Here is a 25,303-nt window from a genome sequence, read left to right on the forward strand (position 1 = left end):
CAACTTTTAGCGAGAAGATAGCAAAATATATTCCCTCATTATTCCCATTAAAAAAAGTATAGAAAATTGATTTCCCTCAGATGATTTTCTTTTCTGTAGTATTATGCACATTAATTATATCTACACATAGTTACATACACACAAGTAAACACGTTTGTGAGGAACCAGAACTTTCTTATCACAAATATTTTGGAACAGAATCAGACTACACAAGGCTGTAACCATGGTAATGGTGTCCGTTATCTGATGCACAATTAATAGAATGTACACTTCTTGTTTATGGGTGTGTGTGTGTGTGTGTGTGCGTGTGTGTGCGTGTGTGTGTGTGTGTGTGTGTGTGTGTGTGTGTGTGTGTGTGTGTGTGTGAGTGTGTGTGTGTGTGTGTGTGTGTGTGTGTGAGTGTGTGTGTGTGTGTGTGTGTGTGTGTGGGAGGGGGTGATATAAGACTTATCATGTTCACATACTGCACTATGTAGTCTGACTTCGAAACCATACTCCGTCTCAAACCCGTCATACGTGATTTATTTACTCAATGATGAGGCAGGAGTAATCATAATAAAGTGTATATTATATCTGGCTATTCATCTTTCTCCATATATGAATGACATGGGTAAGTTCGCTGCTTAACGCTTTGCCATGATTGTAATTGCGACTGCATCGGGGTCGGTTTCTCTACTTCCTTACTTTTTCTCTCAAAATTTATCTTCATTTTCATTTAGGTATATCTATCTGGCTGTATATAAATCTTTCTATCACTATCTTTCTTTATATACATATCTGTCTTAATCATACTATCTGTCTACATAGCTATCTATCTAATTATATATCTATATATCTATATATCTGTCTATCTATCTACTTATCTATCATGTCTTCATCTATACCTCGCTATCTCGAGCTCTCTATATTTATTTATCTATCCATCTATCTATCGATCTATCTATCTATCTATCTATCTAGCAATCTAGCTCTATCTATCTTTATCTCTTTTTCTATCTATGTTTATCTCTTTTTCTATCTATCTGTCATGTTTTTATCTACCTCGCTATTTCAAGCTACCTATCTATCTATCTATCTATCTATCTATCTATCTATCTTTATCTCTTTTTCTGTCTATCTATCATGTCTTTATTTCTCTCGCTATCTCAAGCTCTCTCTCTCTCTCTCTCTCTATCCATCTATCTATCTATCTCTATCTCTTTTTCTATCTACCTGTCATGTCTTTATCAACCTCGCTTAATCTTACTGTCTACATAGCTATCTATCTAATTATATATCTATCTATCTATCTATCTATCTATCTCTATCTCTTTTTCTATCTACCTGTCATGTCTTTATCAACCTCGCTTAATCTTACTGTCTACATAGCTATCTATCTAATTATATATATATATCTATCTATCTAATTATCTATCTATCTATCTATCTATCTATCTATCTATCTATCTATCTATCTATCTATCATGTCTTTATCTACCTCGCTATCTCGATCTCTCTCTATATTTATTTATTTATCTATCTATCTATCTATCTATCAATCTAGCTCTATCTATCTTTATCTCTTTTTCTATCTATCTGTCATGTTTTTATCTACCTCTCTATTTCAAGCTACCCTACCTACCTACCTATCTACCTATCTATCTATCTATCTATCTATCTATCTATCTTTCTATCTATCTATCTATCTATCTATCTATCTTTATCTTTTTTCTGTCTATCTATCATGTCTTTATCTCTCTCGCTATCTCAAGCTCTCTCTCTATCTCTCTCTACCCATCTATCTATCTATTCATCTATCTATCTATCTCCGTCTCTTTTTCTGTCTATCTACCATGTCTTTATCTCCTTCGCTATCTCAAGTGCTCTCTCCCTCTCTCTATCCATCTATCTATCTCTATCTCTATCTATTTTCGATCTGTCCGTCATGTCTGTATCTACCTCGCTATCTCAAGCTGTCTATCCATCTATCTATCTATCTATCTATCTATCTATCTATCTATCTATCTATCTATCTTTATCTCTTTTTCTGTCTGTCTATCATGTCTTTATCTACCGCGCTATCTTAATCTCGCTCTATCCAGCTATCTGTCCATATATATCAACGATGTTTATGAACCTTCCTTCATTTCATAAAACATTCTAATCCTTTTCAATCTATTTCGTGTTTTCTCCCTGTCTCTCTCACCGTACTGAGAAAGGGTTGGAGAATTGGGGAAGTACCGTTAGACGCCTCATCTGTTTATCACCATGATGAGTATCCTTATGAATAATATGTCGGGATGTTGCAGGACAATGTTACTACCAGAGGGTACACTGAAGACAGCACATGGGTTAGTTGACTTGAAGGCATGTGAGCACAGTCTTAAAGTCATACATTCATCAAATGAATAAATGAATGAATAGAATGAATAGGTGAATGAATGAATAAATCAATGAATGAATTAATTGATATAATGTTCGAACTTTGTTTGCGCTCACAGTTAACAAAAATACTAACCTTCAGCAATTTGTTAACAAGCTTTCATTCTCTGCTGCGGGTGAAAGCTTGGTACATCATAACTAAAATATTACGGTATAAATCATATTACTGTAATGTTATATTACTATAAGGATGATAATTATTGTAATTCCACTTTCCCTGTATATTTGTATTCAAGCTTCATCTTCAGATGACTTTTTAGTTGTCCATGTTTATAATCATTGTAGATGTTTTCATAATGTATCGTCATGAACGTATATGAAAATTGCGGTAATCCTAAAAATTGATTTTGCAAAGTCACCTTTATATGCGATGATAGTAATGAGTTTATCGTTGATTACGGATATGAAAATCATGATGATAATAATTATTCTGTGGCAATTATAGTAAAATTGATAAGAATAATACTATTTTAAGCAGGCACATTTATACCGTATATTAACAACCGTTCATGTTTAAGGCGCTTATAACAGTGATAGGCGAGCCCTGGTAATGCTAAAACTGAACGGAGATATTAAAGAGGTTTAACATGACGTTGATTGATTGCCAGAAAAGTAAGTAGTTTTAGATGGACGATTTTCGCGCCCCAATCAATTAGCTGTAACCCGTATTGTGCCAGTGACTTCGCACAGTGTGTACATAAGGCTGTAGGGATTTCTGTAACATACATTCAGCAATCCAAACACACACAGAGGTTAATGTGAGTAGATAATGTACGTACGTTGGCCCATTCCATTTCTCATATCTTACTGTATGTGCTTAGAGCATGGTTCTGCATGCGATACTTAATGTGCGATGAAGTCATCTAGCTCTCGAGTTTCTTTCTTTCTTTGTTTTGTTTTTTTTTTTTCTCGTTTGTTTACATGTCTGTGTATGTTGTCTTCCGTGCTCTCTGTTTGTATATGTACGATGATGTATGTGTGTGTGTATGCGGTCAGACAGTGTTTCGACTTGGCGGGCTTATTTGGCACTGGAACTTACTTGTCTTTTCCAACTTCCGATTGCCATTTACATTCACCGCCTTGGCATGTAGAGTTTAGGAATTCACTCTGCTCTGATACAAATATCGCAAAGTTCACAGATATAACATGTATACTGGTTACACGGTTTAAACTCCAGCATCAAGGCCACAAATGAAAACCGGATTGAATCGGATATACCCGCTTCTCGATCAGTACATTTTTGTTTTCTTTCATCTCCTGTCAATTAAGTAATCAATTTTCTGCAGCATAGCAAAATCCATTTCATGTGTATGTGATTTATTTCTGTTTATGTCTGGTTACTTGTTTCATCCCTCCCCGAAGACCGAACAACATAAAATAGCGTTGACAAATTACAACATGGGATCTAGAAATAATGGAACTCCACGCTCGAGTATTGCTTATTAGTGCTGTCATGTCGTATTATCGAAACATACGTCTACAATGTATATCAACGTTGTCACTGAATTGTCCTACACATTTGTTAATAGTTTTCGAGCCAGAATAATGTCGTGATATAGGCCTACCATTCCAGTGAAATATTACACAGCTGTACCAAAAAGCTTGATACCATTGCATGGAGAGGTCAAAGGCTGTATAGTCAAGTCCAGGGTACCCACTTTGGGTACACTGCGTCCTTGATAAAAAAAGGATCTATAATACTGGCCCAGGCACCTCCCTAACTGCGACGGGATACGCTGGTTACAAGGGAGGGGGGGGGGGGGGGGGGATGACATCACAATGTTGTATTTGCCGATTGATCTCTACACCGTCCGTAGAGATCAGTGTATATAGCTACCTCGAGACTTACCGGAAAAAATAACTTCGCCGCAGAGGGAGGCATTTCCCTCCTTCCCTTCCCTCTCCCACTTGATTACAAACGTAGGTGTAAGAATAATAATGGTAACTTAAACACATTTGTTCGTGTGTATAAATGAACATGTGTGTTTGTAAACTTGAGAGAAGATTGACTATGATAGATGTACTAGCGTATTCTATATTAAGATTTTGGTGGGTGTGGAAATTTTGAATATATCATCTATCAGGACTGGTAACGACGGACCATTTGCATAATTTTATTCAATTTGTCTGCATACAGGTGGCAAGGAATGGGGCAAGCTGAAGAAACAGCAGGAACAAGACATCGATGATGCCATCGAGGTGAGTTTCACATGAAAGATTAAGAAATATTGTAGGACCTAAAACTAGCATATGTTTATATATTTGTATACACATTATATATATATATATATATATATATATATATATATATATATATGTGTGTTTCTCCTTTTCTCATATCCCATATATATATATATGGTAAACGTAACATATATGCATTATAAAGGTGAATGTAATGCAATTATTTTTGCGTATATCTACGTTTCACTGCTATCAGTGGGAAGTTCTTGTGGCTCTTTTGCCATAATTATCATAATCATCAAGAAGTTTGTCTGGCTGCATTGTTGCAAATTGATTCTTACGAGAGCTGCTAAAACTCATAATAAAGTCTGTTGGTGAGGGCAGAGGGAGGGGCTGGGAATGAGAGAGGGAAGGAATGCTCATAATTTGTTCATTCTCATGCCATGAGTATTAATGAGTCTTGCAGTCGACTTCACATCACTCTCATTCGCTCTACATTCTCGTCACGTCTCGACTGTGAGTCTCCATGACGTGGACTTGACGAAATGTCTCACGGTAGGCCCAATATGACGTCACAATAAAGGAGGTGTAGAACTCAAAGTGTATATTCTCTGTCACTGAATACCCCCAACGAAGATGATGAATAATCCGTAATTCTCCCTGTGCCCTTCTTTCTCCAACGCAGAACATTATCAGGGAAAACACGTATCCGGATGTCGAGGACTTGGCAGAGAAAATGCAATCTATCAAAGGTGAGAGGTCAATGAACTAACGACACAGACTGGAGGTCAAAGGTCGCTGGTGTGAGGCAGCTTCGATTAATACCATATTATATTGTTATACTTGACGAATGATCTCGTATACGATGTGCATGAATTACTTTGTAAGTTATCAATATACTGTAGTTAGTGATGCTGGTTTTGCCCGTGCACCTAATAATTCCTTACTAGACATTCGCGCTATAAAATTATGCAGTATCAAACGCATAACTTTATATGCACTTTCAGTTACTTTTATAATGCTTTCATTTTTTAAGATTTTATAAGAAGTGCCAGCTCTGTGATGAGTTACCAGACTCCAGATGATTTACAGACTTCGGCATTTTTATATCTATATAATTTTAGTTACACTGGATACAGAGTTCCAAATTTATAGTGATTGGGATCAGTAGTAAGAATAATTTCAACATTTACAGCGAACAAGGATGATGACGTAGCAGCTTCACCATAAAAATGCAAAATTGGGTGTTCATGGAAGCAAAACAAAAGAAGAATGTATGCATGAATTCTACACAGGTGAAGTTGTTTAGCAAGTTGTATTGTAATGGAATTACATTTCTACATCACTGGAATATGTGAGTCTCCTACGTCATCATCCTTGTTCAGTGTAATTTGTTTTGGGTTTTTCAGAGTATTGATTTCTCTGCTCAAAGATCACAAGAAGTCCCACAAATCTATTCATGGCACTGTCAATTTATTTGTACTACATGATGTAAAATAAGAATAAAAATCGTCTGGAATTCCTCTTAAATTCAAAGTCGCCGTATTCGAAGCATGTCATACTTGATGCGCTATCAAGAAACAATGAAAGCTTGTTTTATTTATGTATCCCATGCAAATTAGGCAACACTGCCCCTTGCATGATACAGGATATCTTTATATGATTCATATTTGTCATTCTCATATTTTCATCTCTCCTCCAATGTCCTGTCATTACAACTAAGTTTTATGGTGAGCGATCTTTTGCTCATGCTGATCGATCCTACACTGTGGAACACTATCTCATTATGAAGGAAGCTTCCACAATCTTAAAATCCAAAACCCTTCTCAAGACATTTTCTGATTAAAAAGTACTTTGAATGAGTTTTCGTCTTGCATACTCCAACATCTACGGTACAAACAGAATATTTCATTTTTCCATCTTCACCTATATAAGCGCTACATAATACACACACACTGCAAAAAGTCCGGTGTTAAATAGTGAACACCGAGCTGGTGTTAAATTTTCGGTGCTCATTTCTGGTGTTAAATTAACACCTCCGGGTGTCATTGCCAAATCTTAAACTGTTTTTGAAGAGTTTCTTAGTAACTGCACTTTTTGTTGATTTTTAATTTAAACAAGACGATCAAGAATTTTACATTAAAATACTAGATTTTTGAAAAAAATGTGAAAATAAATTTACACCACAGTAAAACCAGCTGGTGTGGTCTCTTATTGAAGCTGGACGGGTGTTAAACAATTGATATTAACACCAACAAATATCAAATCAACACCATGTGGTGTCATTTTTGAATTAACACTTGTACAGTGTCAAAATAACACCAGGTACAGTGTCAAATTAACACCACGAAGTGTCAGGTGAACACTTTTCAACACCATTACAGTGCATTTTCAACACCTGTGGGTGTGGTCCTTTATTGAAGTTTGATCGGTGTTAGATTTAACACCCGTGGTGTTAAATCTAACACCGATGTTTTTACAGTGCACACACACACACACACACACACACATATATATATATATATATGTAACACCGGTATGTTGGCGAACATATAGTCGCTCTAGTCTGAGTTCAAGTTCCCTCCTTGGTAAACTCTTTTGTCTTCCGATGAAAAGGCCACCAGACGACCACCTTAGCACCCGGCGTTTGTTTGGTAAACAAATCCTTTTCTTACCTGAGAGCTGAATGAACATCATCTGGCGTGGGTCAGCACAAGTTCTTCACTTTGCAGAACTGTGTTGATCAAGCCAGATGTGTTCTCCCCCTGCTCTCTATACAGGTAAGAATTATTCTACTTCATATACTCTCTTGCTATCTCTGTATGTTCCACACATTGACATGTCATTAATAAGTATGTTGTGTTTTGATAATCACAGGATTACCAAATTATAGATGTGGTTGAGAATTCGTTATATCAAGTTATAATATATGAAGTTATGACTTTACCCATTGCAGTTAACTTCTGGTCGCTGTCCTGCCATAGTAGTTTATTCAAGTTGTTGAAAACAACCGATGAGATGTATACATTATTCTCACTTTTCTATATAGCCTTGATGTATTCAAGGAGTTAGGGATTGATCTTTAGTTATCTTTAACAAATTTGCATTATGTTGGTAACTGGCTCGGTTGCAAGATACTGTGGCGGTAATCATACATCGCTAAGTTAGGCGTTAGCAGTTGGGATAACGCTGTAAAATCATCGACAACTTTATTTATTTATATGTCGGTGGATATTTCATTTGATATGCCCTTCGCAGTATTCAATGTATATAGAGTGTTAAAATCTGAGTACACGTATGTAGGGACGTGCCCCATACTGCCGTATATAATGTATAGCCTTTCGTTTAACCCAGAATTTATATTGCATGTGAAGGAACTCATGGCTTTTCGTAGAAGGTAGCACTAGCCTGTGTGTGTGTGTGTGTGTGTGTGTGTGTGTGTGCGTGTGCGTGTCTGTGTGTGTGACTGCTTGTGTGTGTGTGTGTTCGTATGTGTTATCCGTGCCCCGGTTAGTCACTAACATATATAAGAGGTAGTTGACTTGACGTAGAGTAGGAAGCTAGTTTTCCTGTTCAGGCCCGTTCATATTGTTAAAGTAAGTTTTGTATATAAGGCAGTGGACAGGGTGTGCATTTGTATGTTATAGTACGATAAGTGAATGGGGTCTGCGCGAGTAGACTGTGCCGGCTGACCACGGCTTTTTAAGACCGCACTACGGCGGAGGGTCATTGTCAAGTTTCTTTACCTCTGTGGAGGCTGGAGAGATGTGCTGGTAGTTCTTTTGTTTCAAAGTCTTAATGGGGGGAGTCTCTCCCCATCTCCTTTTCTCTAGGCGTGGAAGGGGGCGAAAAGAGGAGATAACTTTTTGTAGTACATGTACAGTGCACACGCTGGTTAAAGCTTCCTTTGTATACTTTGTTGGCTTTTTACACGCTGGGGAGCCCAGCGTGTCCTCGCCTTAGCTTTTATTTTAGTTTGTGAGTTTACAAAGTGCTTAATCCATCTCAGGGTTCTGCATCGGGGTCTTTCTCATGCATTTTGTTGAGTGTATTTGAGAGCGGGTATGTAATGTATATATAGAGAGATAGGTTAAGTCAATGTGTACAGAAATGAAGTTTGAGTTAATGGGAAATAGTAAGTGTAATAGGATATCTGGTGATAGAGTAATATGTAGTTAATAGTACTAAGGGGTAGTTTGGATATTATGTTGTATGTAATATGTCAGTGTATATAGTGTATGTGAAAATTGTGATTGTTGCGTTTTTGTAAATTGAAAGTATCATGTATCATATTGAATGTGAATAAACACTTTGCAGAACTGTGTTGATCAAGCCAGATGTGTTCTCCCCCTGCTCTCTATACAGGTGTCATGTCTCGCAAGGTCAGGGACCTGTTCTTGCATCGTCACCCCTTTTTTTGTTGAGTGAACGCCCCCTGCATCCCCTTACCCACAAGCAGGCTACGACTATACACATAGGAAAGCAAGTGCGCTGTTAGCTGTCGCGCTTGCAACGAAACACGGGCGTTACACGAAACTGGCGTAGTCGGCAGGATACTTTTTGTTTATCTACATACTACATCGATATTGTGGTACCAGAAATATGGCAGTTGACATGAGTGGATATGGACGAGTGCCTGCTAGCCCTCGAGAGGACGGCAGCATCGACGGCGTGGCTGCGGCTAGACAGATGGCGAACTCCCCGACGTTCATGGCTGCCCAGCAGGTGAGGAACGTCCCCATTTTCTCCGGCCAGCGTGATGGAAAAATCAGCGTGGTCGATTGGATCCGGGACATGGACTATTTGCTGGCTGCTGCTCCCCAGACCACGAGCTTCGCCTTCGCCACAATCGTACATAATCTAGGCGGAGAAGCGCGGCGTCTTGTACTCAACATTCCCCCGAGTGAGCGCACTCCGGAAGCCGCTTTCCATGAACTGAGACTTCAGTATGCTGATGGGAGTTGCCATGGCGACCCGATGGCGCAGTTTTATGAGAGGACTCAGCGACAACACGAGGAAGCTGGCTCTTTTGCTATCGCACTTGAGGGGATATTGTGTAATATAGAGGAGACACTGTACGACGGCGTGCCAATGGGGGATAGAGACGCGAAACTGACCACGCAGTTTATGAGGGGCCTGCGTGATGAAGAGGTCCGGGCTAGACTGTCACCAATGCGGCCTCGACTCATGACATTCCGAGCCCTGAAGGACGAACTTCGTCACCTCGCCAGAGAGAGGGCAACGAGGCGTCATCTTGGCCAGGCACGCAGGGGTGTTAACATCCAGCAAGGGAAAGTGGCAGAGAGCAACACGCAGAGTGGAGATCCGGCAATGAGGGAGATTCTAGCGGTGCTGAAAGACGTGCGGAAGGACCAGCAGGGTCACCTGTCTAAAATGGCCGACCTGGAGAGACGACTGACGGCGCTGGAAATTAGAGCGCCGCCACGACCTCCCCCGCAGTCCATGCCACGCACCCCTCCCCCTCCCCCGCAGAGGTCGACTGCCTGCTACATCTGCGGACTGGAGGGACATTTCGCCAGGAATTGCCCTTCTCACGTACCTGCCCATCCTGTAAAATGGGTAAGGCCTACGGCGATAGCTGTGGGCGCTAACAAGCCCGATCAAGCCCGATCAACTCACTCAAATAACATGACTTCAACGACGCCTACCACTGCGACGAGGACAAGTGACTTGGGTGTTGTAGGGCCAGCCAACGAGACTCTGGTGACAATTAATGGCAAGGATGTCAGCGCGCTCATCGACTCCGGCTCGCAGGTCACAACCATATCCGAGGAGCTGTGGCGTTCCCACCCCGGCCTGTGTAAACAACCTCTCAGGGCTGCTGGCATATCCGTCTTCGGTGCCGACGACCACGAGGTGCGTGTACTGGGAGTAATCAATTCCAGATTATCCATCTTAGGCTTCGAGTATGAAAAGGTACCGACGCTTGTGACAGCTACGACGAAGTACAAGCGTGACGTCCCTTTGTTGGTCGGAACCAATGTCATCAGAGCTTTAGAGGAGGACTGCGTGAGGGTGCATGGAAGAGAGTCTTTCCTACATGCCGTAGGGGAGAAAAACTCCATCTGGAAAGCAGCTCTCATGCGACTGGGAGTGGCAGACGTTGGTGGAAAGGGAGACTTCATCGGACGCGTGACTCTCCATGCACGGCCTGTCCAGCTGATGCCGGGGGAACAGATGACCGTGAGGGGCCGCGTGCGTGGAAGGACTCCAGTTCCAGACTGCTGCGCTCTGGTGGAACCAACCTCAGCTAATGAAGACCTGACCTGTCTTTGCACACTATCGCCTATAAATGCAGGTATCGTTTTTGTGACAGTCAGAAATACTAGCGGCGTGCCCATCACTCTTACCTCCAGTACCTCCCTGGCCATACTTCGAGCTGTAAAGGAAGTCCACCACATTGAGTCGCCAAAAGAGCAGCAGCAAACCAGCAGACATCAAGCCAGGTGCCACACACGGACAGTGACGCATCTAAAAGACATTGATCTAACTCACCTGGGGGATGACGAGCGCAGCAAGCTCCAGCAATTCCTCGAGAGAAATGGCGATGTCTTTTCTCACCATTCGACAGACTATGGCCATACGACGTCGATTACCCACCAGATCCCCCTCGTCGACCCCGTCCCTTTCCGCCTTCCCTACCGGAGGATCCCGCCAGCCCTCTACCAGGACGTAAAAGACATGTTGAAGGAGATGAATGATGCCGGTGTTATACGACCAAGCAGCAGCCCATATGCTTCCCCCATCGTCATCGCCAAGAAGAAAGACGGCAGTCTACGCTTCTGCATAGACTATCGAAAGCTGAATGGTAAGACAGTGAGGGATGCTTACCCACTCCCCAGGATCGAGGAGGCCCTGGACTCGCTTGGTAACGCCAAATACTTCAGCACGCTGGACCTCACTTCGGGCTACTGGCAGGTGGAGGTCGACGAGCATGACAAGGCAAAGACAGCATTCACAACTCCGATGGGTCTGTTTGAGTGTAACCGGATGCCGTTTGGGCTTCAGAATGCTCCTGCCACATTCCAGAGGTTAATGATGACATGCCTGGGGGACCTGAACATGAATTCCGTCCTCATCTACCTCGATGACGTCATCGTCTTCTCTACGACACTCGACGAGCACCTGGAACGTTTGCAGACAGTGTTCGACAGACTGAGGCAGCACGGCCTGAAACTCAAACCTTCCAAGTGCCGTATACTGCAGAGAGAGGTTGGCTACCTTGGGCACATTGTCTCCGCGAAGGGAGTAGCGACTGACCCGGAGAAGCTGGCGAAGGTCGCTGATTGGCCACGACCTTCTAACAAGAAGGAAGTGCAGCAGTTCCTTGGATTCTGCGGGTACTACCGCAGGTATGTCAAGTCGTACTCTGAGATCGCGGCCCCGATGTACCGTCTGACAAGCGGCGACCCAAGAAAGAAGAGAGGGAAGAAGACAGCTGCGCCAGTTCCCTATGAATGGTCTGATGAGTGTGAAGCTGCGTTCGCTGAGTTAAAGAAGAGGCTCACTTCTGCGCCGATCCTCGGGTATGCAGACTACTCGTTGCCCTTCATCTTAGAGACAGATGCATCTGGACTGGGACTCGGAGCCGTTCTCTCCCAGAAACAAGATGGCGTACAGAGGGTCATCGCATATGGCAGCAGAGGCCTCAGCCCAGCAGAGACTAGGTATCCAGCCCACAAGCTCGAGTACCTGGCACTCAAGTGGGCGGTCACCGACAAATTCAAGGACTTCTTGTACGGTAACAAGTTTGTTGTTTTCACAGACAATAACCCCCTGAAGTATGCCACCTCCTCTGCCAAACTAGACGCAACAGGTCAACGCTGGGCAGCTGAATTGGCCAACTATGACTTCCAGGTGGTCTACCGGTCTGGGAAGGCTAACGCCAACGCAGACGCGCTCTCCCGGTTGCCAGCCCCTGACAAGAAGGACCTCCCCCCATCCCGCCCAGATGATGATGGTAACGTTGAACCCACTGTCCCCACTGCCCAAGTTGCCCAACAGGTGAAGGTTCCTCAACCGCACTTCGAGGCCCTGCCATCAATGAGTGTACAAGAACTCCAGAGGGCGCAATCAGCAGATGAAGAAATGGCGGCTGTGATCGAGTACATGAAGGAGTCTACCAAGCCTCCTAGGCGTCGACGAACTCAACTTCCCAGCCAGGTCAAAAACCTTCTATGGCAGTGGGAGCGTCTATCACTACGCGATGGCCTCCTTGTCAGGACGATAGAGAAGGAAGGGAGAGATGTCACTCAGCTGGTGCTGCCTACAGCGCTACGACCAATGGCGATGCAGGAACTCCATGACAGGATGGGTCATGTGGGACTCGAACGCACGCTGGATCTCCTGAGGGAGCGATTCTACTGGCCAAAGATGGAGGAAGCTGTGAAGGAGTGGTGTAGTTCCTGCGAACGTTGCAGTCTCAGACGATCTGCGAAGGCAAGTCACAGGGCTCCCCTCACCACCATCCACACGAGTCGGCCAATGGAGCTAGTGTCCATGGACTTCTTGACGCTTGAGAAGTCGAAGGGTGGAATTGAGAATGTGTTGGTTTTAACCGACCATTTTACACGTTTCTCTAAGGCCTACCCGACACGCGACCAGAAGGCATCGACAGTTGCTCAGGTACTGTGGTCGAAGTATATATGTAACTTTGGATTCCCAGAGAGACTGCTGTCTGACCAGGGGAGGAGCTTCGAAAGCGGCGTCGTGAGGGAGCTATGTAAGCTGGCCGGTATTACCAAGTCCCGAACCACCTCCTATCATCCACAGGGAAACGGGATGACCGAACGCTTCAATAGGACCCTCATCCACCTCCTACGCTCCCTTGATCCCGAGGAGAAGAGAGACTGGAAGAGCCACGTCGAGACCCTGACCCATGCCTACAATTGTACCAAACATGAATCGACTGGGTATGCCCCCTTCTTCCTCATGTTTGGACGACATTCACGACTACCAATTGACCTACTACTAGACCGGACTACAATCGACCACGACCTTGACCACGACGGCTTCGTGCAGAATCTTCGTGACAACTTAGCCTCTGCCTATGCACGCACCAGTGCATTGGCGAAGAAAGCCAGCGACCGACAAAAGGCATTCTACGATCGACGATCCCGTGAAGATCCTCTACATCCAGGCGACCGAGTTTTGGTGAAACGGGTTGCATTTCAAGGAAAGCACAAGCTGTCAGACAAGTGGGAGCCTCATCCGTACGTGGTAACAAAGAAAGTGAGTGATCTGGTCTATGTTGTTCAGCGAGAGGGTGCTGAGACGGAACGCACTCTACACCGCAACCTCCTTACTCGATGCAACTTCCTCCCAACTGAGTGCCATGATGCTGCAGAGCTTCCTCTACCAGACGAGATTCCGACACCGCCCGAGGACATTCGTGAGGTGGAAAGGCCGCAGACTGACGTGGAGGAGGTAGGCCAGACCTTCGTCTATGGTGGTGTACGTAAAACTCAACCCATAGAACAGCAAAATGTCCCCGACATCCCAGTTCTACCCGATGGACTGCAGCCTACCACCCAAACCACTCAGCCCCACCCAGTGACAGAGGAAGGCCAGAGGGACCGGGAGACACGTGACAGCCAGTCCACCATTTGCTCTGACGATGGCGAGGAACCACGGGCTCCGATGACTGACAGGCAGGACGTGGTGATCGACATGTCAGCCGAACATGACGACCAGCACACTCCGGGGGTCATCACCGGCCAGCCAACCACCGAGACAACGAGCGAGACGTCACAACAAGACAACACGACTGTGCCCAACGCTGGATACCAGGTAGAAAACAGCCTACTCGGGGCACGCAGTCGCAGACAGAGACAACCTGTAGAGCGCCTGCAGTATACGAGTCTGGGCAATATAAGCCAACTCAGGGCAATGCAAGACGCGTTTCAGGCCGCCTGCAGCCTCGTTAGAAGTTCGACTACTCCAAATGTACATAACAATTATATGCATGTTTAATGGTTAAGTCTCCGAGGACGGCGACTTTTTCAGTAGAGGGGGAGGGAGATGGAAGAAGGGATGATAGATTGGCATAAGAGAGGGTGAAATAGGATAACGATTGGGGAGTAAAATCAGGGGTACACACAAAATTTTTGTCATAAGACTATTTTGTTTTGAAATATTTCTCTTTTTGCAAGTACAAATTTAATCAGCACTCATTCGGTGGTATGTAAAGTGCTCAATATAAAAACATGTATTTACATTGTTCGAAGACGATCACCTTGCTCTATCTGCAGATGTGATCAGGAGAATTATCGGTTTTACGTATTGCATTTGATATAATTTCAATTTTTTTATTTTGTTAATGACGAGGACGACATTCAATAATGATGGGGAGGATGTAACACCGGTATGTTGGCGAACATATAGTCGCTCTAGTCTGAGTTCAAGTTCCCTCCTTGGTAAACTCTTTTGTCTTCCGATGAAAAGGCCACCAGACGACCACCTTAGCACCCGGCGTTTGTTTGGTAAACAAATCCTTTTCTTACCTGAGAGCTGAATGAACATCATCTGGCGTGGGTCAGCACAAGTTCTTCACTTTGCAGAACTGTGTTGATCAAGCCAGATGTGTTCTCCCCCTGCTCTCTATACAGGTAAGAATTATTCTACTTCATATACTCTCTTGCTATCTCTGTATGTTCCACACATTGACATGTCATTAATAAGTATGTTGTGTTTTGATAATCACAGGATTACCAAATTATAGATGTGGTTGAGAATTCGTTATATCAAGTTATAATATATGAAGTTATGACTTTACCCATTGCAGTTAACTTCTGGTCGCTGTCCTGCCATAGTAGTTTATTCAAGTTGTTGAAAACAACCGATGAGATGTATACATTATTCTCACTTTTCTATATAGCCTTGATGTATTCAAGGAGTTAGGGATTGATCTTTAGTTATCTTTAACAAATTTGCATTATGTTGGTAACTGGCTCGGTTGCAAGATACTGTGGCGGTAATCATACATCGCTAAGTTAGGCGTTAGCAGTTGGGATAACGCTGTAAAATCATCGACAACTTTATTTATTTATATGTCGGTGGATATTTCATTTGATATGCCCTTCGCAGTATTCAATGTATATAGAGTGTTAAAATCTGAGTACACGTATGTAGGGACGTGCCCCATACTGCCGTATATAATGTATAGCCTTTCGTTTAACCCAGAATTTATATTGCATGTGAAGGAACTCATGGCTTTTCGTAGAAGGTAGCACTAGCCTGTGTGTGTGTGTGTGTGTGTGTGTGTGTGTGTGCGTGTGCGTGTCTGTGTGTGTGACTGCTTGTGTGTGTGTGTGTTCGTATGTGTTATCCGTGCCCCGGTTAGTCACTAACATATATAAGAGGTAGTTGACTTGACGTAGAGTAGGAAGCTAGTTTTCCTGTTCAGGCCCGTTCATATTGTTAAAGTAAGTTTTGTATATAAGGCAGTGGACAGGGTGTGCATTTGTATGTTATAGTACGATAAGTGAATGGGGTCTGCGCGAGTAGACTGTGCCGGCTGACCACGGCTTTTTAAGACCGCACTACGGCGGAGGGTCATTGTCAAGTTTCTTTACCTCTGTGGAGGCTGGAGAGATGTGCTGGTAGTTCTTTTGTTTCAAAGTCTTAATGGGGGGAGTCTCTCCCCATCTCCTTTTCTCTAGGCGTGGAAGGGGGCGAAAAGAGGAGATAACTTTTTGTAGTACATGTACAGTGCACACGCTGGTTAAAGCTTCCTTTGTATACTTTGTTGGCTTTTTACACGCTGGGGAGCCCAGCGTGTCCTCGCCTTAGCTTTTATTTTAGTTTGTGAGTTTACAAAGTGCTTAATCCATCTCAGGGTTCTGCATCGGGGTCTTTCTCATGCATTTTGTTGAGTGTATTTGAGAGCGGGTATGTAATGTATATATAGAGAGATAGGTTAAGTCAATGTGTACAGAAATGAAGTTTGAGTTAATGGGAAATAGTAAGTGTAATAGGATATCTGGTGATAGAGTAATATGTAGTTAATAGTACTAAGGGGTAGTTTGGATATTATGTTGTATGTAATATGTCAGTGTATATAGTGTATGTGAAAATTGTGATTGTTGCGTTTTTGTAAATTGAAAGTATCATGTATCATATTGAATGTGAATAAACACTTTGCAGAACTGTGTTGATCAAGCCAGATGTGTTCTCCCCCTGCTCTCTATACAGGTGTCATGTCTCGCAAGGTCAGGGACCTGTTCTTGCATCGTCACCCCTTTTTTTGTTGAGTGAACGCCCCCTGCATCCCCTTACCCACAAGCAGGCTACGACTATACACATAGGAAAGCAAGTGCGCTGTTAGCTGTCGCGCTTGCAACGAAACACGGGCGTTACATATATATATGTGTGTGTGTGTGTGTGTGTGTGTGTGTGTATAATATATATATTTGATTCATAATTGTCTTTCTTAAATTCTTAAATTACTCATATATGTCATTCTCTACTTTTGTTTTCGTACAGAGAAATTCATCTTGTATGACATAGACGGCAGTGGCGATCTAGGTTAGTGCAGGCTTCGAGGGAGGCCGTACAATATATTATTTTGTATATCCGTATTTCCTTATAAGAACATAACTGCGATTAGTATATAGGTCTGAGACCCTCAATATGGTATAATGATAGGGAGAAAGAAGAGAAACATGTAGACGAGAAATAATGATGGTGTAATATAAATAACACCATGTTATTATACCTACACAAGCTCTTTACATTTTGTGTCATGCTGAATATGTTTGCCCATTCAGAATCTGATCGATGAGTGATGACCGAATTATCTTTGATCGTATTATTATGTGTGTATGTGTATATGTTAGGAGATTATCCTTGTCAAGCATCTGCTTACGATAATAGTCTCCTGCATTCCTATTACTCCTAGATTAGACGTGAAATATTAGATTTATTCAATGTGTAGAGACACCTTTTTATATTATTAAGACAATTAGTGTTATTCATTTCTGTTAACCATCAACCAATGTCCATGCAATTCACTGTTTAAATTTTACTCAAGAACTTTGTTCAGTTGGCTTTATGTTACATTCTTGTATGAGAAAAGGAATGCAGAAATCAAATCAAATCAAATATGTTTTCAAGTCTAGCCAATTCTATCTTGACCATCAATTCAAAATATATCAATGAAAACACACAAATATACAATCTTTTATTGATAGGAGCATAGAAATACAAATTACATTAAAACAAAACAATCAAAACCAGCCAGATACCAGAAGATCAGCTATTACGGTAATCGGAATCACTTTGTACAACAACGAAACAAGATCAAGAACTGCCGGCACCGGCAGCTGACGAGGTTTCGAGATAATTATCTGTTTTCCCCAGAAAACATGAACAAAGTTATTACAAGAAAGTGACTTACTGAGATTAAGCATAGTGAGAAGGCGGTATTTCTTATCAACTTAGATGCAGGGATGAATTCTTAGCTACTTACTCTATTGTATCTGCATCATGTCACGAAGCAGTCGAGTCGTTATGGCGCGTTTACGCCGAGCACGGTACGGGCAACGAACCGGGTTTTTACTATGGTACGCCAAAAGGAACCATGCCTGGTTCTGTTAAAAAGAAGAATCAGTAATTCGATACAAAATCACTCAAACTGTTATTCTTATATCAAAATCAAGAGCAACAAAATCAACAGTAGGAGATTAATTTTGTAACAAAATTATTAGCGGAGAAGTGATATTGTAACAGAACCAGACATGGTCCCTTTTGGCGCACCATAGTAAAAATCCCGTTCCGTGACCCGTGCCGGATTGGGTAGTAAACGCAGCTTTATTCATATTCCACCAGATGAAAAAGATATAGGGGCGATGTTGGAGAAGCTGGAGCAGCCAAAGAACACCTTGGAGATCCGGAAGATGATCAAGGAGGTGGACCTCAACAACAGCGGGACCATCAATTTCAGCGAGTTCGTCAAGTTGATGCTGGGCGGAAAGAACAGCATCCTGAGAATGTGAGTGCCGCATCATCATTCTTGCAATTCAACAAAAGATGTTGTAAGGCTGTCTTATTTAGTAACCCCGCTGTGTAGTTTATGAGAGCCACAAAGATATCGTGATGATTATCGAGATTATAGTGATGAACGTCATTATTGTTGTTGTTATCACAATTATCATTATTATTATCATTATTATTATTATTACATTAACTCTTATTAGTAGTGTTAACTTCATTGCATTTAATGTAATAACGATAAGGTTATAATCTCAACAGATGACAGTACTGCACATTTCGATAGATATAATATTGAGAATAACAGTGGTAGTCAACAAGAAGGAGACGAAAAAAAATTGATATCAATGTGATCATTTTTCTGAAAGATGTTCAAAGTAATGATAATCTAGAAAGACACATGATATCAATCAACCAATATTCATCAATTTATGTTTTGCCAAAGGCATTTGCCAAAGGCAAAGGCGAACGAGAGATGCCCTTTTCAGCACTTGTATTTTCAAGCAACCTGAAAAAGGAAGCTACATTTCAAACTGTGGAGATCTAGGAAGAAAACCTGCATTGAAATTCATGACGCATGTTGTTGAGCTGGCTCTGGGTAGGCGTGGGGGGGGGGGGGAGGAGGGGGCAGGTAATAAAGCCATCACTCTCTTTTCCTATCGTGTTTCCATGGTGATGAGTGGCCCGATGGGATGGGAGGTTGGTATGAGTCAGTACTTCCCGTGACGAGGCGGTAGCAGCGGGGATACCCCTCAAAAGTCTCACGCACGCGAACCTGATATCCCGGTGTCTTCTTTAAGAATCAAGACTACAAAACAGCAACAACAATGACACACAAACGAAAATAGTTGAGTCAATATTGTAAATTAAATACTGAAAACAGACAGGCTCTAATTATATCTATAGCCAACCAACAACCTGTCAACGAGTTAACCATTTAAGGGCAATCTGATTTTGTTGAAACATATTTTCCATGGACGCAAGATTGAGCATGATATGCCTGTCACGGTGGGTTAGTCCAGAAGGATTGAGTTGTATTATTATACTGTCGAGATTATGGCGAAAAACATTTTTCATTTGCTTTGATTTGATTCTTCAAAACCACGATTAGTATCGAGAGTTTATGTCCCCAGGTTTTGGATACTTTATTCCTCCAGATGTGTCTTTTGTGTTGCTTGATGATCATTGGTTGTATTGATGAGAAAAAGGAAAATGAGCGCGGACTGCAGTTACAGTTGTAGTTTATCGCCTTAAAGTAATACGCGATCATAATACGTTTTGATTATGTATCACCTTCTCGTTTAAAGCAATGCCTACTCTGATTTTAAGTCGTCATCAACGGAGATATAGAACAGCAGTGAAAACTCAGGTTAAGTCGGAAAGGAGGTGGGGGATTGAACTTTTCTTCTACTAGGTCAAAGACAGTAGTTCATCAACCGAGAATCCTGTTTATTTGTTGCAAACGAACAAAGCGAACACTAGAGCAGCCTATGTGGGGGATATGACGTCACAAAAATTGCGCTCACGTCATGCAGTTTATGTTTGTGTCTGTATTTTGTGTATGATTACTTGTATGTGCTTGTATGTGTGTGTGCGTATCGAAATGTTGTGTAGTTCGGCGAGCATCAAGAAAAATGTCACGAATCAGCCTGGTGGTAGCTAGTGAAGTGGTTCGCATCCTCGGTGATTCACTTCTACCAGTTAGCGTGATGGAAGTATAGCCAGACGCTAGACCTCTCAAGGGAATGTGGTTATTCCCTTGTGAGGCACATATTCAATGTTTCACCGGTTCTTTTTGTCTCCCTGTTTGCTGTCTCCCTGTGTTTTGTTCTGCAGAATTATGATGTTCGAGGAGAAGAAGAAAGAACAGGAGAAGCCCAAGGGACCACCGCCAAAGAAAAGCTTCGCCGATCTTCCATGAAACTCATGAGGCTACCAACTAACTTTTTATGCAAACCATTGCAAACGTTGCAAAAATAAGACATAGGAAACAACAATTAATGATACGTGCGGTCATGAACCGGAACAACCATTGACGATGCATTTTGAATCACGAATACTGAGTCTTGCAGGGTATGGATAGCTGACGGGACGCGGGATAGATATAAACTGAGTTCCAGACGTAATGTGCATTTTTTTTTCACTCTCTGTCTCGTAACTATGGGTCCTACTATCCGATGCCTTTCAAGTGGGAACCAACTTCTCATCATGTTTTGTGTTGTTATTTTAGTTTCGTTGTAAAAAAAACCCCAAAAAGCATGATCACAGAGTTTTAAAAAAAGTGCACATTTCTGTCTGAGCGAGAGCCTTGGTTTGGAGATTAATATTTCGCACGTCTTTGCTTCTTTGTTTTGTTGTTTACCATACATGCAATCATACAACAGTGGACTCCCGTTATAACGAAGTACGCCGGACCGGCTTTCTTCTTTCGTTATATCGAAATTTCGTTATAATCGAACAAGTAAACTATAAAAAAAAAAAACTATAAAGAGCGGATAATTTTTACTTCGTTGCAACCGGAATTTCGCTATAACGGGAGTGCACTGTATGAGATTCCTGTAGTAGGCCTACTGTTACTTGATCATCGTAGTTTCTGTGAGTGATACTTAAAAATTGATATCTGCATCGTAGCGTATTCTCCCGGTCTAGCCTTCTTTCCTAGGTGAAGAGGGGTGTCCGTTTAGGCTAGATATCGCAATTGATCTGAAGGTGTACTAGGATTGGTGATGTGGACACAACGTAGACTAATTTGATGAATAATCGTTAGTAGATGATGAAACGCATTGCTCTTTTCAAGTGGTATATTTCCCACCCAAACCCTCGCAAAAACAACAAAAACAAAAAGAAAACAACTATAGATGATTAGAGAAAGCGTGCTGAATGTTTTCTATTCCTAAACTGCAATGGGCACGAAAACACGGTCAGAGCGACAGCTCACATAATTATAGATTATTTTCACTCGAGATGGGACTATAGTTCCGCTTCATAAAGGGCAAGTTGCACTTTTTCCAGATGAGACAACAATGGATGAATAGGGACGGTCAACGCATATACCATTAGCATGCATCAGAGCTTTGAGGTAGATGCAGATCAGGGGGGCATTTCATGAAGCATTTTTGTCCGACAACTTGTCGGACAAATTTGCTCTCAACCAATCAGATGCAAGGATTTCAGTAGCTTTTAACATTTTGTCAGACGAAATATCTGACAAAATGCTTCATGAAATGCCCCCCTGGGCTCCATAACATTCATTTCAACCAAAATATATGTGATAGCAACTCCTTGCTGCAATGACAAGAGTAGTGATAATGACAAGAATCCCACTTCCTGATTGGCTGTTGCTACAAGAAGTTGCTATTTTTGCAAGAATTGCTGTCACAACATCTTTTATGAAATGACACATTGATGGAAGCTTGTATGCGATGAATAGTGCAATATCAAACCTGTACACATATTGATATATTCCAAAGTGACCAAATTTTGCCTCATCCAATTGTCATCGCATTGCTGTACTTAGAGACGGAAATTTTTATGTGTTTAAGGACAAGCCAGCGATATACGCCCCACCAGTGTATTACTTCTTTCGCTACCAAAATGTTCACCTAAACCATTCCTCAGGATGGAGTCAAAACTGTCCCGAAATTAACACAGAATTGCCATACGTTTATATAAATTTCAATTTCGCACGAAGTTAGCCCAAAACTTGGTGAAAAGGAAATCAAGAGCCGAAGCAAATATTACAAAACGAACTTTTGCATGATCTTCGGACTATAATTATTTTGGTCTGCCAATGATTTTACCGCCGATCAAGAAATTGCTGCCGGAGCCTGAGAAACTCCATCGGCGGTCATACGATGGCTTAAGGTTCTCTCGCGATTGACATGACGCGTATATACGATCAGACTGTCAGAGCCGAATTTGAAAATGCCCTTATGTACCGCGCGTCCATCTTTGCGCAATTTCGGGACAGTGTGACGCCTAAAGCTGTGTCTTACACCGTTTAATGCATAACACACAATTACTCTTTACGCATAACAAATATACAGAAGCAATTTCGTTTTGTCTTATCATAGAACATGACAATCAAACGGGTGAAGGAAATTTCTTTTTTTTTCCAACAAACTCATTTTTATATCAGAATCTTTATATAGTTGCTAACAGTATGGCGAGTGGCGCCTATAGTCCCTTTATACTTTAACTTACCAAACGATGCATGTAAATACAACGTATTTGACTGGTTACCCAGTACATGACCCCTTCTTTTTTTCAATGGCTTATTGGACTAGGATGGGTCAGTAAACTCAAATATTTTGTCCCAATAGATGTTAGTATTTCTTCATATCACTCAGCAAAATGGTGCTGTCTGAAACGCAGTGCAAAGTGTAGATAGCCAAACGTTTGGAATTCCTAGTGAAAATTTTATACGAAATGATTTTTTTTTTTCAACAATGATCGTTTCCACATGAAATATCAAGCAATTACGAGTGTACAGTACGGGTGCTAGCTATGTCACGCTTCAAGGAGTAGTGTTAGGAAGATATTTCTTTTCAAATTAGAATCGGCATTGTACAAGAACCCGCAAACTTGTTAGTAGCTGAAGAGGCGTCATTTAGCGGCAGTGTCATCTGCATGATTATCATAAGCTGTTTTTTGTTCGGGTAGGAAATTCTGCTTCTCTAATTGGTATAATTATGATTATTATTAAAAATCATTATTATTATTATTATTGTAAATTCCATCGTGAATTCGTCATCATTCTGATCATATCAATATCAGCTAATGGATATTACTCTATCCCATGATTAGCAGATAAGCTGTAACTTGTAATTGTTTTATACGCACATTTTCTTCAATAAGCATGATAAGTAAATAAAGAAACATATTTACTCGTAAAACTCCAATCATTACTGCAGGAATTGTTTCATAATGCTAGCACGTTTCTTCGAATATTGAGGAGCAAAGGTTCTGATTTTCTTTTCTCTTTTTCAGTTTTGTTATGTTATTCGTATGTTTTATGTATTTGCTTGTGTCGTGGAGTACTAAAACCGCTGCATTTTCGCTTTTGACTATAGAACTGAAATTGCGTGGTTAGAGGTAGTGTCTATTTAAAAAAAGAAATGATCTGTGTTTGTGCCGCTTTTGTTGACGACTTAGTCGAAACTGATTTCTTATTTCACCCGCATGTTAGTTCCACATCTCCTGGGAGGGCAATATTTTATGAGTCATTTTATCAGATTACAATATTATTGTATATCATCAAGATCACTCCCCCTTGGAATTTCACATAGTCAAAACAGTATTATGATGGCATATCGGTGACTCCTTATCCACAAAGAATCGATAGCTAGTTCGTGTTCCGTGATGTGTCTATTGTTTTTGACTTTTAATCGGTCTATGTGTGGTAAATAAGGAAAGGGTCTTTTCATTTTGCCAGTGATTTGAGACGGCTTTTAAAGAGATCATGGTTAAATGTGTCGGAGTGTAGCCACGCAATGAACGTCAACAAATGATTTTAAGTTTAGGGTCACATACATGTCATGTTCTTCTCTTGACTGTTTGGTTCATGCTTCTTCTTCTGCTTCTTCTTCTTCTTTTTCTTTTCTTCTTCTTCTTCTTCTTCTTCTTCTTCTTCTTCTTCTTCTTCTTCTTCTGCTTCTGCTTCTGCTTTTCCCCTATAATTTCGGTGGAATTTCAAACGGTAGATTGTAGAAAATACAATGTTGTCTGTTAAATAGTTAATGCATGGATCAGTCTCATTTTTATATACCAATGGAGTTTAGTAACTCGTAGAACGTTACGACTATTTTGTGTCACACGGGCACCACATTTATGATATAATTGCTTACAAGTGATGATATTTGTAATGTTCGCCGTTCACGTCTGTTTGTCACCAATTACCTGCACAATGCGGTCAGCAATAAGGACGGTTTATTTACCATGTAGATATCATTTAATGCTCCGGCATTATTTTTGAATGTATTTTAATTTTTGTCAATGTCGAGTCTTAAGAAGTAAATACTCGTTTCGTTTGTACAAAGTCATTTAAAGCCTGCGTCGCATTGCGTTTTCTTAAACTTGATTTCTATCATTATTTAAATTCCAAATGCTCGAATGAAGATATTCAAAAGGGACTATAAGCAGTGCAAATGCATGTTGACGTTTTAATTCATGATACTCTTAACATCACTCACGTGGTCAAAATTTTCCATTAATTATTTAACGATAATGTGCTAGAATTTTTCTTCAGACTATACGTGGATACGCCGATACATAACAAACAATTTCCAAACCGAGATTCCGTCAATGACATCAATGATCATTCTGTCAATTATTGCTAAAGTACTAATGATTGTGATAAACGAAAGATATGGGAATACACCTTTCCCTAGACCGAGCACTAACTTGCATGTTTCCATGGGGTGCTAACAATATTTATCATAAAACAAAAAATACTGCAGGAAAACACGCAAGTTACTCGTATGCTTAATCTAGGGAAAGGTGTATACCAATGTCTTTTGTTGATTGAATTTAAGTATTTTTCCAGTGATTGACAGATGAGGTCATATTAGCCGCGGTCACACTGGCATTAAGATCGCGATCTTTCAGATCTCGATCTTTTGCCAGTTTATGACCGCGGGTATGTGGTATGTAAGGTTTTTGTTTGTTTGTTTGGGGTTTTTTGGTGTGTGTG

The 25,303-nt window shown here is 41.4% G+C and overlaps 1 protein-coding gene across 1 annotated transcript in view; it reads left to right on the plus strand.

The window, feature by feature from the left end:
* The window catches only part of LOC139724208 (allograft inflammatory factor 1-like), a 38,273-nt gene extending 16,571 nt beyond the window's left edge, over positions 1 to 21,702 (plus strand). Inside the window, exons 2-6 of the mRNA XM_071635353.1 lie at positions 4,559 to 4,620; positions 5,288 to 5,354; positions 17,107 to 17,148; positions 18,451 to 18,613; positions 20,449 to 21,702. Of these exons, the coding sequence (XP_071491454.1) occupies positions 4,559 to 4,620; positions 5,288 to 5,354; positions 17,107 to 17,148; positions 18,451 to 18,613; positions 20,449 to 20,533 (419 nt within the window). The 3' untranslated portion in view covers positions 20,534 to 21,702. The remainder of the gene's footprint in view (positions 1 to 4,558; positions 4,621 to 5,287; positions 5,355 to 17,106; positions 17,149 to 18,450; positions 18,614 to 20,448) is intronic.
* Positions 21,703 to 25,303: the final 3,601 nt, after the last annotated feature.

Source organism: Diadema antillarum, unplaced genomic scaffold (genome assembly GCF_040938485.1).
Source record: "Diadema antillarum isolate AM-2024a unplaced genomic scaffold, OU_Dant_1.0 scf00000208, whole genome shotgun sequence".
In the NCBI taxonomy this organism is placed as follows: domain Eukaryota; kingdom Metazoa; phylum Echinodermata; class Echinoidea; order Diadematoida; family Diadematidae; genus Diadema; species Diadema antillarum.